The sequence below is a fragment of the Scomber scombrus genome, chromosome 20 (assembly GCF_963691925.1).
Source record: "Scomber scombrus chromosome 20, fScoSco1.1, whole genome shotgun sequence".
Classification (NCBI taxonomy): Eukaryota; Metazoa; Chordata; class Actinopteri; order Scombriformes; family Scombridae; genus Scomber; species Scomber scombrus.
In genome coordinates this window covers 22,044,377-22,062,068 of record NC_084989.1, presented here as the reverse complement: position 1 = coordinate 22,062,068, position 17,692 = coordinate 22,044,377, and the positions used below count along the sequence as shown (strand labels likewise).

General features: G+C 36.1%; 1 protein-coding gene across 1 annotated transcript in view; it reads right to left on the bottom strand.

Annotated features, from left to right (window-relative positions):
• LOC134002467 (phosphatidate phosphatase LPIN2-like) overlaps positions 1-16,940 on the bottom strand; it is a gene marked incomplete in the record, with an annotated part of 24,807 nt that extends 7,867 nt beyond the window's left edge. The window contains 14 exon segments of the mRNA XM_062441809.1: positions 18-101; positions 222-244; positions 247-274; positions 277-292; positions 1,268-1,361; positions 1,577-1,764; positions 3,233-3,332; positions 4,699-5,137; positions 6,287-6,410; positions 6,605-6,727; positions 7,732-8,033; positions 8,647-8,742; positions 10,800-11,000; positions 16,926-16,940. Coding sequence (XP_062297793.1) covers positions 18-101; positions 222-244; positions 247-274; positions 277-292; positions 1,268-1,361; positions 1,577-1,764; positions 3,233-3,332; positions 4,699-5,137; positions 6,287-6,410; positions 6,605-6,727; positions 7,732-8,033; positions 8,647-8,742; positions 10,800-10,991 — 1,809 coding nt within the window.
• Positions 16,941-17,692: the final 752 nt, after the last annotated feature.

Below are 17,692 nucleotides of genomic sequence, written 5' to 3'. Positions count from 1 at the left end.
CTCAATAGTTTCAGTACCTGCTTCACGCTGCTCTTCCTCCAGAACCACCAACGCCCGGACTTCTTTGGCATTTTCTCCTTCACCCAGGCCTCCTCTGTAGCCTGAAGCCATTCACATGAAAAAAAAAAAACAAGTCCAACGCTAGTGTGAATAGACACAATGTGGCACATACAGTACAGGATTACACAGCACACTATTAAACACAGTAGATCAGCAGATACCTTTGGCAGGTTCTTCTGAAAGCCTGCATACAAAGGATCAACGGTGCCGCCACCGCGTCCAGTTGTAATATCTGGAAAAATGAGTTGCAAAGGTTCACGGCATATTAGTGAATATAGTGGAGTAGAAGTAGACGTATGATGGAGGATTTATTATATGTAATGCTGTGCCAGAAGTTTAAGGCTTCTTTTAGAGGTTTAGGTTCTTTTCTATTAGGAAATACCATCAGGGAGGTTTTGATTGGCCTGAAAATGACCCGCAAACATCCAGCTTCAATAATATCTCCATTATCAAGAAGAACAAAGAATCCTGCAGCAGATAGTTTGGACCCAACAGAACCCTCATTAAAAATTATAGAGTCTAAATCCACAGAAAAACTTCCTTAATTTTGCATTATTTGAATTTTTAGTGGCTAAAACTTTTGCACAGTATTGCATAGTAGGGCTGGACGATATGGACAAAATCCAGTATCATGATATATTTGACCAAATACCTCGATATCGATATTGCAACGATATTATAGAGATGGCTGTTGATGCTTTTACAAAATATTTACACAATGAAATGTTTGATAAATAATCATCGGTAATGTGGATATAATGACAAAGTAGGTAAAAGGTAAATAACAGAACAGCTAGAACAGTTCAGAAAATTATATATTTTACTGTAATGCAACATTTAAAATCAGGTAAAGACGACTGATGACATATCGCGATATTACGATATCCAAAATCTAACACGATATCTAGTCTCATATCACGATATTGATATATTGCCCAGCCCTACTGCATACACGGTCGTCCATAAAGTTGCAATAAAATATTTTTTACTTCTTCTTATGAAATGATTGTGACAATGTGATTTATTCTTGATAGATAAAGTGTGAATATTCTCAAAATTGTATTGATCAATCTCATTGCACCTGGTCAAAGGTGATTACTGATGTGTATAAATAGAAAATAAAAAGAGGAATGTGTCTGAAAACAAAATTATTCAAACTTTATGGGCGACCGTGTATACATGTGTGTGATTAAGTATGAAGACTCACCTGTTTGAAATCCTAACCACCAGATTGGGATTGTCGATAATTGCCGGATTCTCTGCAAATTCGTTGTAGGTGATGATGTGCTCCATGAATTTCTCTGGAAGAAAATTGAACATTAAAACATTGATCAGCTGATTGCAAGAGAGTCAAAATATGTGATGCAGCATTATTGTTAAAACGGGCAACATGCTCCATGCAACTAGTTACATCATTTAATTAGAAAATAAACATGTTTCCATTGCTTATTTTGCTTTTAGCGTAAATCACTTTAAATATGTCTCATCAGTGTTGTGAGTACAGACTAATTTCTACCTTTAGAGATCTCCGAATTCTCCCCAACTCCACCGCAGAGTGACAGCGTGACGTCAGGCAGGTCGCCGGCAGAGTCCGACAGACACTCGGTGCCGCTGTCTGCAGCCGCGCTTCCCACCGACTGAGGCGACTGGGATCCAGAACGCCTCCCGCTCTCCACCCAGTGCTTCGGAACCTGCTCGGACTCACTGAAACACAGACAGGAAGGTACAATTATCACATTTTACACAACAGAATAACTGCAGCCACTTTTATTTGATCCATAATTGTACTTTACTGCCAGTTTATATGTTTTAGTTAAATTTAAAGGGGTTAAAATGTGAAAATAAACGTATGAATAACTTGCACACATCCTTTTTTTGTGGACCCAGCATCAAATTTCTGCTTTTAATCCATTTTGAGAGAATATATTAGAGGATTATGGCAAAAATGTCTAAGTGGTGTAACCATAAAAACTTTGTACCAAATAATTCAACTTGCTTAAAAACAGTAAATTCTCAATAAAACACCATATCAACTAGTTTGGCATGATCTTACATTATAACTTTTATATTAAATAAAGGTAATGGAATACAATTGTTCTAAATATTACATTTACTCTGGTAACCATGGAGATCAGGAAACAGCTTTCTTTCTTTCTTTCTTTCTTTCTCATCTTCCTCCTTTCTGTCTTTCTCCTCTTTCTTTCTCCTCTTCCTCCTCCCTCTTTCTCCTCCTTCTCTTTCTCTTCCTCCTTTCTTTCTTTATCCTCTTCCTCCTTTCTTCCTCCTCTTCCTCCTCCCTCTTTCTCCTCCTTCTCTTTCTCTTCCTCCTTTCTTTCTTTCTCCTCTTCCTCCTCCCTTTCTTTTTCCTCTTCCTTTCTTTCTCATCTTCCTCCTTTCTGTCTTTCTCCTCTTTCTTTCTCCTCTTCCTCCTCCCTTTCTCCTCCTTCTCTTTCTCTTCCTCCTTTCTTTCTTTCTCCTCTTCCTCCTCTCTTTCTTTCTCCTCTTCCTCCTCCCTTTCTTTTTCCTCTTCCTCCTTTCTTTCTCCTCTTCCTCCTCCCACCTCCCTTTCTCCTCCTTCTCTTTCTCTTCCTCCTTTCTTTCTTTCTCCTCTTCCTCCTCTTCCTCCTTTCTTCCTCCTCCCTTTTTATCCTCCTTCTCTTTCTCTTCCTCCTTTCTTTCTTTCTCCTCTTCCTCCTCCCTTTCTCCTCTTCCTCCTCTCTTTCTTTCTCCTCTTCCTCCTCCCTTTCTTTTTCCTCTTCCTCCTTTCTTCATTTCATTCTCCTCCTACTTCTTGTTCTTTTTCTTCTTCCTCCTTTATCTTTCTTTCTTTTCTAGGTGATAAAATATGTAATATTTATCATTTTTTTGTGGTTACACCATTTGACATTTTCAGGAGCATTCAGTCTTACTTTTGATAAAAAAAAATGGTGCAAATGTCATTTCAAATGATATAAAACCAACAAAAAATACAAAATACACATTTTAACAAACCTGATGCTGCTTTTAAACTATTTTTAAAGATATTTTTAAATTGCTCATCTTGCCAACCCTTATTTGTCACATTAACTCTGTGCTTCTGCTCACATTCAGGGTGTTTTATGAGTATTGAAGCCTACATATATATATATAATAGAGAGATTCAGGTATTATAACTTCTTGTGAGGCGTCGCACCTTTTAGGGAAGTACCGAGCAGCAACATCCGGCTCGAGTACGTTCAGATCATCGAGGTAAATGTCTTCAGGTCCCTGATGTTGGCTCCTCTTCCTCACACCTTAAAGACGAGAGAAGTATAAACAGAAACAGTTCATTTCATTCTCTTTTTTTCACTTCCTGTTTTTTGTGTGTGTGTGTGAATGCAGAACAGCCACCAGACAGAGAACGTGAACTTAGACCCAAATAAAAACCACATCCTTCCTGTTAACAGTCACACGGCTGGGTGTAGATCACATCTTAGTTACACCAGTTCAACACCTTCTCTCATGTCATTTAAGATGCTACATAACAATAATCTATATCAACACACCCTTCTATACGGTTGTAAACATTTTATAACAAAGGCTTAAATATTTTAAACGTATTTAAAAGTCCAGTTAATGTCATAAAATGTCATTTTTTTAACCCTCCTGTTGCCCTTTGGTCCATTTTTGCCAAGAAAGATGCAAAAATGAGGTATATTTTCATTTAAATGAGGCCTATTGATCATAATTTCCAAAAATAATATTAACCCAGGAGGGAAAAAGTTGCATAGAAGACAACAGGAGGGTGAAGTTATTTGTAATTCAATCAAATCAATCAATTAATCTTTATTTATATAGCAGCTTTCATTCAGGCTGGTGTAGTTCAAAGTGCTTTATGACAGAATAAGATACAAGATAAAGAAATAAAGAAAAGGAATAAAAAAACAACAAAGAACAAATTAAAAGACAAAAATTGAGACCAATGCACGCAAGAAAAAATAAGAATGATAAAAAAAATCTTTAGAAAATTTAAATAAAATAAGTAAATAAATAAAATAATTTAATAAATAAGTAAAATAAGAGAGAAAAGAGAAAGGGTTTATGCATGAGAAAATAAGTGATAAAAAATATTTAGAACATTTTAATAAAATAAGTAAAAAAATAAGTAAATAAATTAAATAATTAAATTAAATAAAAAAGTAAATAAATCAAATAAGTAAATTAAAAATAAGTAAATAAATAAAATAATAATTTTTTAAACAATAAATAAATACATTTAATTAAATTAAATAAAAAAGTAAATAAATAAAATACGTAAATAAATTAAATGAGTAAATTAAAAATAAGTAAATAAATCAAATAATTACTTCTTTTTTTTAAAATAAGTAAATAAATCAAATAGTTAAAAAAAATTTTTAAATAGGTAAATAAATCAAATAATTAAATAAGTAAAATAAGAGAAAATAGAGAAAAGGTTTATTAAAGGTAAGAGTAAAAACTGAAGTTTAATAGAAGCTGGATTAAAATTACGTTAAAAAATGAAATTAAAAGAAAAAAGAAAACAGACAAATAATATAAGAAAGGAAGATAAAACTATAGAATGATAAAAAAGTAGGAAAAAAATAAAAAATTAACACATCAAAACAAATACAATAAAACTAAACTGTGAAGTAGCGTTACCTCTCCTCTTGGCGGGGGAGTCGGTGGGTTTGGTTGAGGCTCTCGCATCCTGACACACAGCCGCTGAGTCTCCAGCCGCTTCGTCGCTGCCTCCGCCGGCACCAGTGAAGCTTTCCCTGCGGCTGGGCGGCGAAGACGTCCACCTCGTCTTCCTCGCCGCTTTAGAGCTGACGTCAGAGTCACCGAGACACGGCTCGGGTGAGAAGCTCAGATCCGAAAGGTCCGGCTGCGGTGAAGCTTTGGGAGGCTTCGGTCTGCAGCCGCTCTGATCTGGTTTGATGGTCCGAGGTTCTGGTTTGACGATGCTGCAGACGGGATCAGCGGTTCTCTTTCTCTTCGTGGACTCTTCCTCCATGGCCTCGGAGCTTAAGATAACCCTGAAGTGTGTGTTCTCTGAGGGAGTGATGGTCAACGTCTTCGACTTGTCCTTTTTATTGACCTAGATACAAAAACAGTGATGATTACAAAGGAGGTTACATCTGAAGTCAGACCTTTGAGATTTTACTCAGGAGGGTTTTTTCCTCATTTTTTAATATTTAACATGTTACTGAATACATATATTGCTGTTTTTAATTCTTTGAAATCAATATTTTTTTTAATATATTTAGTAAATAAATCATGATGTGGGCTTATTTGGAGCACACATGAGCTTAAATGGAGTCACAGTACCAATTAAACCCACTTTATTCATCAAATATCTTTATTTTATATTCCAAAATCTACATGAACTAATGAATACATTTTCAAATGAGAGATAAATGTTGCTTTATAAGAAATGATCTCCCTTATAAATCATGTCAGTATCCATGAAACACAGCTGGACTTAGATTTTGGTGCTTAATGGGAACATTTACCCTAACAGCTGATCTTAGATCTTAGGAAGGAGGGAAGGAAGTGAGGGAGGAAGATGGACAGAAGGTAGGAAGGAAGGAAGGTAGGACAGATGGAGGGAACACTTACCCTAACAGCTGAACTTAGATCTTAGGAAGGAAAATAGGAAGGAAAGGAGGAAGGAAAATAGGAAAGAAGGAAGAAAGAAAGGGAGGAAGGAAGGAAGGAAGGAAGGAAGGAAGGAAGGAAGGAAGGAAGGAAGGAAGGAAGGAAGGAAGGAAGGAAGGAAGGAAGGAAGGAAGGAAGGAAGGGATAAGAAAGAAAGTAGGGAAGGAAAATAGGAAGGAAGGGAGGAAAGGAAGGAAGGGAGGAAGAAAGGAAGGAAAGACAAACGGAAGGAAGGAAGAAAGGAAAAAAGAAAGGAAGGGAGGAAGGAAGAGAGGAAGGAAGTGAGGGAGGAAGAAAGGGAGGAAGGAAAATAGGAAGGAAGGAAGAAAGGGAGGAAGGAAGAAAGGAAGGGGGGAAGGAAGGAAGGGGGGAAGGAAGGAAGGGAGGAAGTAAGGAAGGAAGGACAGATGGAGGGAACATTTACCCTAACAGCTGAAAACATTGGTTAGAAAATTAGAAAAGTCATCAAAAGTAATAAGTTACATTACTTTGATTAAGTAATTGAAATAGTTACATTACTTATTACATTTTAAATAGAGTAACTAGTAATCTGTAACCTATTACATCTCCATAGTAACCTGAGTCGTACCCTTGTGGATTCTGGAAACTCTCCCCACGTCCACTGCATGTGTGAATCAGCTCTGAGCATGCTCTCTGCAGGATTCACCAACAGCTCCGAGTCACTCTTGGGCGACATCGGCTCGGACATTTCCCTTCTGCAAGCACAAAAAAAACAAAAAAAAAAACACACACATTTCCACTGAGTCAGCTGTAACAGGAGCTTGTGGGAGCGTTTTGTTTTACAGCCTCAGCGTGTTTGTTTTTGATCGAGTCAGAAATGAAATCTTATTGTTTGTCTGAGCTGTGTAAATATTTGAAAGGACAGATTGAGCGAGCGGAGCCGTACGCTATGCAGGGCGACCAGTCTCCGTCTGAGAACGGGTAGCTGTCCCACTCCAGGGTGGTGAGCGGGGAATGCTGCCTGTGCTCCGTGTTGTCCTTCGTGGTGGTGGCGGCAAGCGAAGAGGCCCTGAAGATGTGACACAGTGACATCAGTTTAGTTTATTTAGAACCCCATTAGCTGTTACCTAGGCAACAGCTACTTTTCCTGGGGTCCATGTTAAAATAAATACAACCAATTACAATTACAATGTAACATAAATGCATACATAAATAGAGTCTCATTATAAATCCTTAATCCCCCCCCCCCAAAAAAAACCCAAAAACAAAACAATGATACATATTGAATATTTTCCCGGCCTCTACCCAAGAATATTCTTTTTAGATGCTTTTTAAAACTTTCTTTACTTGCAGCTTGAATAATAAAGTATGGCAACTTATTCCACTGAAAAATGGCTCTATACCATATACTGTATATAAAATGGATGTAACATCCGTGACGTCACCCATTGGTTTGTGGACTGCTGCTCGGAAGCCAATAGTATCGGATCTGAGCAGCGCCATCTTGAAAATTTCAGGTGTATGCTGGGAAAAATAAAAACACGGATTCTACTTATATGGGCATCAGGAGGAGCATGAGGCGCCCTCCTGAACCTGTGAACCAATCAACCTGTCAATCACGACGTAGCCACGCCCTAATGCATACCCTGCTTTATCGTCACATATAAAATCAGGGAGGCCAAAATGTCCCAAATGAACATCATACTGCATTGAAGAAGGCTTTAAACTAGCGATTGAGACCATAAACACATTTTGAAAACGTTTACTGAGGTTAGAAATCAAGTGAGAAGTTGGTGAATTCTCCATTGACTTGTATAGAGACGGAAGTCCTTTTTACACCAAAACGGTCGCCCCCTGGTGGCCTTTTGATAGAATGCAGTTTTAAGTTACTTCTGCGTTGGCATCATTTCAGAGGACCAGAACTCCCCGCCTGGTCTATACATAACAGTTACATTTCATGGTTTCATGGTCATTATTCCTAGAAACGTTATTCTTGAGTACAGGCAGGATTAAAGTTTACAGTAGAAATCAACACATCAGAATCCAGATAATAAACTACAGAAGTCTATTTACCGTCCATTGTGAGCGTTGGGCTCCTCGTCTGAACTGAGCTCATTCAGCTCCGGCTCTCCTCCTGCAGCAGGTGTAGTTTGCTCCTCTTTCCGGTGCTCGGCTTTGTGCTTCCTCCTGCGTCTCTTCTTCTTCTTGCCGGCCGTGTTGTTGGAGCAGGGCTGCAAGTTTCCAGACGTTGGTTCTTCTGGATTTAGAGGCTGACCGCTCTCTGCAGACGAGCCCCCGTTTCTGGGCTCTCTGCTCCTGAACAGAGGTTCTTCTGTGGTGATGGGCGACGTCACCAGGTGGGCCGGGACGATCTCCTGTGTTAGTAGAAAACAAGATATATATATATGTATAATTTGGAAGCTAAGCAAAGCAAGAAAAATTTAACCTTTGTGTCGTCCTCCCGGGTCAAATTGACCCCGTCTGTTTTGACTGTTCCTTCTTTCCTCCCTTCCTTCCATCTGTCCTTCCTCCCTCCCTCCTTCTCTCTTTCTTTCCTTCCTCTCTCTTTCCTCCCTTCCTTCTTTCCTTCCTCCATTCCCCTTTCTTCCTTCCTTCCGTCCTTCCTTCCTCCCTCCCTCCTTCTTTCCTCCCTCTCTCCTTCCTTCTCCCTTTCTTTCCTCCCCCCTACCTTCTTTCCTCAGTCCTTCTTTCCTTTCTTCCTCTTTTCCTTTCTCCCTCCCTCCTTCCTTCTTTCCCCGCACCCTCCTACCTTCCTTCCTTCCTTAATTCCTCCATCCTTCCTTCCTTTCCTGCCTCCCTTCCTTATTTCCTTTCCTCCCATCTTTCCTTTCCTACCTTCCTTCCTCCCTCCCTCCTTTCCTTCCTTCTTCCCTCCCTCCCTTCCTTCCTCCCTCCCTCCTTTCCTTCCTTCTTCCTCCCTTTACTCGAGGACAACAGGAGGGTTAAAGCAAAATGTGCAAAACCTACATTGTGCTTTTCGGTCTCCTGGACAAAGAAGGCCTCTCCGTTGTCTCCGAGCTTCATGTGCAACTCAACAGATTCCCCGTTGATTTCTATGTCGATCTGCAGAATAAAAAACAACACATTATGTTTGTTTTTGTATGTTTTCTTTCCCTCTTTTCTCTCTTTTTTATTGTTATTATAATTAGGTTCTTTGTTTAATGTTTAATGCTTTAATGTTTCCTATTTTTACTCTTCAATTGTACTTTTTTTTCTCTTTTTATTGTAATTGTTGTATGTTTTAATGCTTCCAATTCTTACTGTTTAATGTTTGTTTTTATGTAAAGCACATTGAGTTGCCCTTGTGTATGAAATGCATTATATAAATAAAGCTGCTTTGCCTATATTGGCGTATTTTCTGTCCGATATGCACCAATATTATTTCAAAAGTTATATAGGCAACGTTTTTATGTATATTTAATCCTTTTTCTTAATTAATATTTAATATATGCATGCACATGTTTATTGTTGTTGTATGTTTTATTATTAATAGGTATTTATAATTATTAAATTCGCAATTAAAACATACACGCCACAAAATTCTACGAACGGCACCTTTAAAAACATATTCATGAGGTTTGTTTACCACAAAAAAAAGCTCCATATTTACGTCCACAGTTCAGCTCAACGATGAATTAAAGAAAAAAAAACCTGCCACAGATTTACCTGCAGAATTAAGAGTTAATCCACAGAAACACAGAGAGCAGCTTGTGTGAAGGCTTGATGTTTTTAAGCTTTTTATTAACTCAAAACTGGGTCGAATTAGAAGTCAACAACATGAGTAAAAATGTGATATTTTCTCTATCAGAATAGTAAGGAAAGTACTGAAAGTGTTTGCAAGGTGCTGACATTTGATATGAGGTCAAGGTAAAGCTTAGTTTCTCTCCTCTGATCCAACCACAGACTGTTTCCTGCACCTCTCGGCTTTCCTGTAAGCGTCTAAAAGAGATCAACCTTTCCTCTAAAGACGCTTTTTTTTTTTTTTTTTGAATGGGATGAATCTATATAAAGTTAAGAGAGTAAGAAGCTAAATCTGAGCCTCCCACCTTAGTCCTCTGGTGATAACTACACTGTGCCTATAAATAGAGGAGGAGGAGGAGGAGGAGGAGGAGGAGGAGGAGGAGGAGGAGGAGGAGGAGGAGGAGGAGGAGGAGGAGGAAGGGCAATCTGCTCTGGTGAGAAGCAGACAGTGGATTAGCTCGTGGTGTTCAAACTGCTTCAGACGAAAAAGAGAAGAAAATATCCTCCTAACAAGTCACCTTTCAAAATAAAGGTTACAATCTGTATCTAATATCTTAATTAAAGGTTAATATATGCTTTATAGATCAGTTATAAGCTATTTATTAACACTTTTGGGTTGCCAAGTTGTGGGAAATCCATTTTTTCTGGTAAATAAGTCAAATAAACTGAAGAACTAGAGGGATCTTTCACAACCTGGCAACCCAAAAGTGTTTTTTATGAATGGATTTTACCTTATTAGAAAGGTGCAGCCTATTATTATTTCATGTATTCCACATTTGCAAGTGAAATTTAATATAATATGATGTTATTTTAATGAAGTAAGAGAGTTTTCCTTGTATTGTTAGGTTGCTTAATCAATCAGGTATTGCTATATTATGATTTAATCCTCTATAATTATCTATATCAGGTGCATGGAGAAGAGGGAAAAAAAATCTAATAAAGTCAAAGCTGCAGAGTGTATACATATAAACTAAATATGGCTTATTAAATATGCACAGTTTCGATTTTAGCCACTTCTGTATTAACTTGAGTATCACTGTCATTGCATTTTTCTGGTTTATGGACCAAATATGGTGTCACCCATGTCTATTATTGGATATTCCCTTTACCTGTCTGGGGTAATGACTGGCCTGAAGTCACATGACCACACACCCAACCCATCTTAATAAAAACCTCATTGATTGATGCATGTCTGGATGCACATTACTGGTTATTTTTTGTATATATTTTCACCTTTTTGACATTTTTTGCAGTGTTGCAGGAGCTTTGACTTTTCTTAATAATAATCTGTATCATAAAATGCTAAAATATCTCCTTTATAACACACACTTCACTTAAAATGTTGACAGGCTATGCATTGAATCAGATCATGCACTGACCACTTTCTCCCTGGAGCGAAGGACGCCCAGTTTCCCGAAGCGCACGTGGAACGGGGAGCACTGGAACGTCCCATCAGGCTGTCGCACCACGATCACGTCGATGCAGCCTGACAGAGTGGCCTGATTAATCCCCTTATACAGCTCCTTCACGGTCACCAGCACCTGGCCCGCCAGCTGGCCCACGTAGTTCATGGTGTCCACCTGTTCACACACAATAAATACCATACATGCAACATCAGTAATACACAATATGCATGAGATATAAAGCTTTATATCCAAGTAGAACAGCAGAATAACAACACACACACACTACTTTAATTTTACTGGGCCACTGTCCCCGTAGTAACCGCTCCTGTTGTTCAGAATAGTCTGCAACAGAAATGCACGCTGGTCCCTAAACGCAGCGGCTCTGGCCCATTTTCCTGAAAAGAGTCCTGAGCTGATCGAGACTTAATCAGGACCTCGATTGCAGCAACAAGGCCGCAGCAGAGTGTGTGTGTGTGTGTGTGTGTGTGTGTGTGTGTGTGTGTGTGTGTGTGTGTGTGTGTGTGTGTGTGTGTGTGTGTGTGTGCAGTGCTGATCTCCCCTTTAATTCTTATGAGAGCACGTGAAAGAAAAGACACTTAATCATGAAGTAAAATAAGTTCTAACCTGACAGTGATTCCACAATATGATCCAATAATAAACATAGAAATAGAGGAAATAGTTTGAACTCCTTAAATGGACTTTAGAGCCCGACTGATATATAGGTCAGCTGATATTATCGGCCTATATCTCTGTATCGGCATCTATGTTGTCCGATCTGCTCCAATATAAATTTAAAGTTATATAGGCAACATTTTATGTATATTTGACCCATTTTCTTAATTCAAGTTCAATATATACAGTACCAGTCAAAAGTTTGGACACACTTTCTCATTGAAGTGAATGGGTAAGTGTGTCCAAACTTTTGACTGGTACTGTTGTGTTTTATTATTTATAGGAATTTATATTTATTAAATTCTCAGTGAAGTTTATTTACTTAAGTTTCAGTGCACTGATGTCATTTTATAAAATAAAGGGTAACATATCAGAGCCTCCTTTGTCAAAAAAAAAGAATAAATGCATTTTTATGTTTATATTCTGTTTATATAAGATTATCAGCCAGTATATCAATATCAGAATTTTTTTACTCCCTAATATCGGCATCGACCCCAAAAATCCAGCATCAGTGGAGCTCTACTGGACAGTAAGGTTTTCTAACAGAGAAGAAGAAGAAGAAGAAGAAGAAGAAGAAGAAGAAGAAGAAGAAGAAGAAGAAGAAGAAGAAGAAGAAGAAGAAGAAGAAGAAGAAGAAGAAGAAGAAGAAGAAGAAGAAGAAGAAGAAGAGCACATACAGTCAATATCTAAATCTATTTAAAATCCAAACAGGGCTCAAAGTTCAAAGTCCAGTTCTACAAACCAAAAAAAACAGCTTTCACTGCACAAATAATGCAGATTAAGATCTTAAGAGGCCACAATTGTGTCAAGTGTTTTTTTCTATAAACTACAAATTAGGTGATTGTGAATTTGTTATTAGTTCATGTTAAAATGTGACACCAGAGTGAGTGAAGATGATTTCAGCTCAACGTGCAATGAGTCAGAAAACACTTAAAACATGATCGATAACGTGTTCTGACAAAGATATGATTCATAGAAACTATTAAAAGGTGAAAATTAAACTGATTATTAACCTCATCAGTGACGGATTTATGCAGATGACGATTTTCATGACAGCAAAAAATATTCAAATGTGTGTTTTAAAGCAAATTAAGAAGAAAAATCAAGATGCAAACAGTCATTTTTACATGCAGATCTGTACTGAAGAAGCATGTTTGCCTTTTCCAATGTATATCTCCAATTATAAACATATTGATGCAATGATTACATTATTAATTTAGCAGATAACCAAATGCTTTAAAACTGTTACGAGGGTTTTAAATCTGCTTTAACCATTTAAATTACTCCACAGATTCTCACTTGGTGCACAAACTGATATAAAACATGTCTAGCGGAGAAGAAGCGGCAAGAAAATCACATCGATTCTCACACAGAGATGAAAGACCTCATTCTGTCACCACGATGAGCCGATATCATTCCCTCATTATCACTCCGAGTCCTTTCTATAGAGTCACTCATATATTGGAAAACTCTGTCTGGTGCAAAAGAGACATTATAAAAAATAATATATGACAAGAATAAATATTCATCTCAAAGATTTGTGCAATATTGAGGAGCAAAGTTTAGGTTGTGAGTCTAGTGAACACTTTTATACACACAGCTGTTGAGATTACTGATAAAAAGCAACGGCTGAATTTTGAGATTAATCAGGTTTAACTGGGTTTTTAATATAGAATTTCTTATTTATTTATTACAAAACACACATTTTAATATTTATCACCTCAACATTAGAGACCAAAATTGCACTTTACGAAATACATTTAAATAAAATAAAATAAAATAAAATAAAATAAAATAAAATAAAATACAATTAAAATAAATTAAAATTAAAATTAAAATTAAAATTAAAATTAAAATTAAAATTAAATATAAATAATAAAAAAATTTAAAAAATAAAAAATAAAAATAAAAATAAAAATAAAAATAAAATAAAATAAAATAAAATTAAATTAAATTAAATTAAATTTAAAAAAATAAAATTCAAAAAATAAATAAAAATAAAAATAATCAAATAAAAAAAATTAAATTAAATAGATTGTGAGTGTAGTGAACTTTTATACACACAGCTGTTGAGATTACTGATAAAAATCAACCATCAGCAGCTAAATGTTGAGATGAATCAGGTTTAACTGGGTTTTTAATATAGTATTTCTTATTTATTTCTTACAAAACACACATTTTCCTGACATCAAATCTGTCTTTCTACTATTCCAGAGGTTTTAAAACTCGTAAAAAATATTAAACATGAGTTATTACATTAGTTATTAAAAAAGAGGATCACATAGAATAATCTAAATGTGTGTGATTTGGTTAAAAAGAGAGTTCAGAGATATATTTGAACTAGATTTGATGAATTTGACACTTTTTCAGAGTCAGAAACTAATAAATTACTTCAGACAGACTTTATAAAATATATTTAGTGTATTCTGAAGTATGTCAAACAGCAATTTTAAATGGTAAATGGTAAATTAACTGTACTTATACAGTGCTTTTCTAGTCTTTTGACCACTTAAAGTGCTTTTTACACTACACTACTTAATTTAAGCAGCAGCTTTAGCTTCAGTATCTTGCCCTAACACATCAACATGTGGAAAAGAGGAGCCGGGAATCAAACCACAGATCTTCTGATTAGTGGCTCTACCTCCTGAGCCACAGCTGCCCTAATTAAACCATCTAGGCTCAATTGTCGAGTGTTTATGGGATCAAATAACATAATCAGGAATTGAGCAACACAAACTAAGAAGTAAATGGTGCTTTCCTTCAGGCACCATTTCATCTGTTTTCACTCTGATTCCATCATTATGTTTCATTGTTAATGCTCCGATAGTTAAATCATCTGTAATCATCGTTTACAACATGCACTAAGAATATTTCCCTGCTGCATGTTTGCACCTTGGAGCATGTCCGACTTAAAGGCAAAGACTTAATATATGTGTGTGTGTGTGTGTGTGTGTGTGTGTGTGTGTGTGTGTGTGTGTGTGTGTGTGTGTGTGTGTGTGTGTGTGTGTGTGTGTGTGTGTGTGTGTGTGTGTGTGTGTGTGCATTTACAATCTGAACCATGACACTTAAAGCAGCATGTCTCAGTATTTAAGACGATTGGTTTCATACTGAATGAGTCAGAGCTGCATACCAGCCGGATGGACTTTAACACCTTTCGGTTTCTAAAGCCGACAGCTGCTGAACAACGCTGCTACAAACAGAGCTGCACTAAGAAAATACTGCAAAAGAACAATAATGTCACAATATTCCTCAAAACTTTGTCTGATCAATATTACACCATAAAGCAGGTTTGTGCAATACACCTTTAAACACACAGTGACATTTGATATTTTATTCTAGAGTCTAGAGACCAACAATACACTTTACTAAATAAATCAAATAAATTAAAAATAGAATAAAATAAAATATAAAATAAAAATAAAATAAAAATATATTTTTTTAAATAAAAAAATAAAACATAAAACATAAAACATAAAATATAAAACATAAAATATGAAATAAAAATAAAAATATCAAAATAAAAATATAAAAATGTAAAAATATAAAAATATTTAAAAATATATATATATATAAAATATAAAATATAAATAAAATAAAAAAATATTTTTTTAAATAAAAAAATAAAACAAAATATAAAATATGAAATAAAAAATTGAAATAAAATATAAAATATAAAATATAAAATATAAAATATAAAATATAAAATATAAAATATAAAATATAAAACATAAAATATAAAATAAAACGTCCCTCTGCATGAAGTCTAACCAGCACCCTAACTCACCAGAGTCCAGGTGGACTTCAGGTGCAGCCGTCGGCCCTGCTGCTCTACAGGAAACCTCCCTGAGACCTCCATGTGCTTTTCCCCCCAGCAGGATAAAAACACACACACACACACCAGGAGAACCAAGTCTCCTCTCCTCCCTTTGTGCCACGCACCGCCGCCTCCTACGAACTTTCTACCCCCTCTGACTGAGAACAAACTTTCTAAAAGGGGACAAAATGACCCAAAGCCTGAGACCTAAAACGCTTACATAACCGGCTCTTAGCAGCCGTCACTGCCGTCACCGCCGTCCTCTGCTGGAAAAGAGTCTGTAAAGAACTCACAGAAAGGACAAGTTCACAGTTTTCAAGTCTTTAGCCAGCTTTTCCTGCCTCCTGTTCCTCACACTGACCATTAGAAGATCCCAAAAAGTGACAGGGAGCAGAATCTACAAGCTGCCTTCTGTAAAATAAAATGTAGTTTATCTGAAGTTAATATAAAGTTTCCAAATTAGTCAAAACAAGTAGATTTCTTTCAGGGTTGCAGTCTTTTTAATGTGAGGCTGGGAGAAATGGACAAATATATAAATATATACTCAATACTGTAGTGGTAAGGTTATTGATTTTACTGTAATGCAGCCTTTAAAACCAGGAGAACAACACTTGTGCCATATCATGATATCCAATATCTGAAACAATATATCTCTATATCATGATATCCAATATTATATTGATATTGCCCTATATTAGAGCCAGATTCCTTGTTTTTGTTACGATCTCCTTCCAATGCAGCTGTATCTTTTATATATTTCACTACCTTGATATCAATATTACAACAATACTGTAGGGATGACTATTGGTAAATATTTACACAATGAGAGTTTTGATAAATAATCATTAGTAATGTGGATAAAGTGGGTAAAGTAGTGGTAAGTTCATTCATTTTACTGTAATGCAGCCTTTAAAACCAGGAAAAGACAACAACTTATGATATATCATGATATCCAATATCAAAGACGATATATTGCCTTATTTTAGAGCCAGATTCTCTCATTTTGTTAAGTGCTTCTCTTCAGAGCAGCACACTTAATCTGAGTCACTGAACCTGCCCTTTAATATACTTCGTTACTTTAATAATAGATCTAAACATTTATGCATATCAACAGTTGCCAAAACCCAAACATTTAGCATGATAGCAGAGCCAGTTTGCATGTAATGGTGCTGCAGTACGTTAGCATGAACCTGAGCTGAGACTGACAGGAAATGGGTCAGTTATTTTACAGGTCATGACCCCGAATCTGACTAATTAGTGGAGCTACGTTATAAAGTCAGTGGATCACTAAAGTCAGAAGGATTCATCCTCTGGAGACCGTGAACATTTGTAATTTAATTAATAGTTGCTAAAATATAAAAATATATTTTTTTTTAAATAAAAAATTAAAACATAAAATGTAAAATATAAAATTTAAATAAAAATATAAAATTTAAATATTTTAAAAATATATATATATAAAATATAAAATATAAAATATAAAATATAAAATATAAAATATAAATTAAAAATATAAAATATAAAATATAAAATATAAAATATAAAATATAAAATATAAAATATAAAATATAAAATGTCCCTCTGCATGAAGTCTTATCCGCACCCTAACTCACCAGAGTCCAGGTGGACTTCAGGACTTTCACTCTTAAACGACAGAGTGTTTAAAATGGCTGTAAAGTGATAATAAAGGCAACAGCTGCACCTGAATTATAACCAGAAACTAACAAAGTAAAGTCACTGCAGCCATCTGTTGTATTATAGCAACCAGATAATAATAACAGGGATCTATTGTGTGCACTGTGTTCCTGTACTGTATGTTTCCCCTTGTACTCCGCAGCACATTGTAGAGAGAGTGCAGAGTCGAGTGTGACGCTCATTATACGGACAAAGCAGAAGTGTCTAGATGAGAGCCGTCAGCGCTGATAACCGGATCTCACTGACTGCATGTGTGCATCCACAGTCAACCAACCAAATGTAGTAAGAGAGAGAGAGAGAGAGAGAGAGAGAGAGAGAGAGAGAGAGAGAGAGAGAGAGAGAGAGAGAGAGATAGAGAGCTTCGACTCCCACGGTGCCTCACACACACCTCCCTGCTCTGAAACCACAAGCCTGGATGCAGATGTAGTGGTGTATTAACATGATGTTCTGTGTGAAGGACTGAAATGTATTAATTATGACTTGACTGAGCTTCAGGAAACAGTGAGCGACTATTTGCAGGATTTTCAGATGTTTTATAGAACGATTGACAAAATAATTATTAGTTTAAAAATTAAAAATTATGCAAAAAAGCATTAAACATGGGTCTAAAAGAGATTAATTGTGCATGTATCAAGTTTGTTCCATGATAAATGTGACAAATGAATCTCAAGATCTATTTATTCAC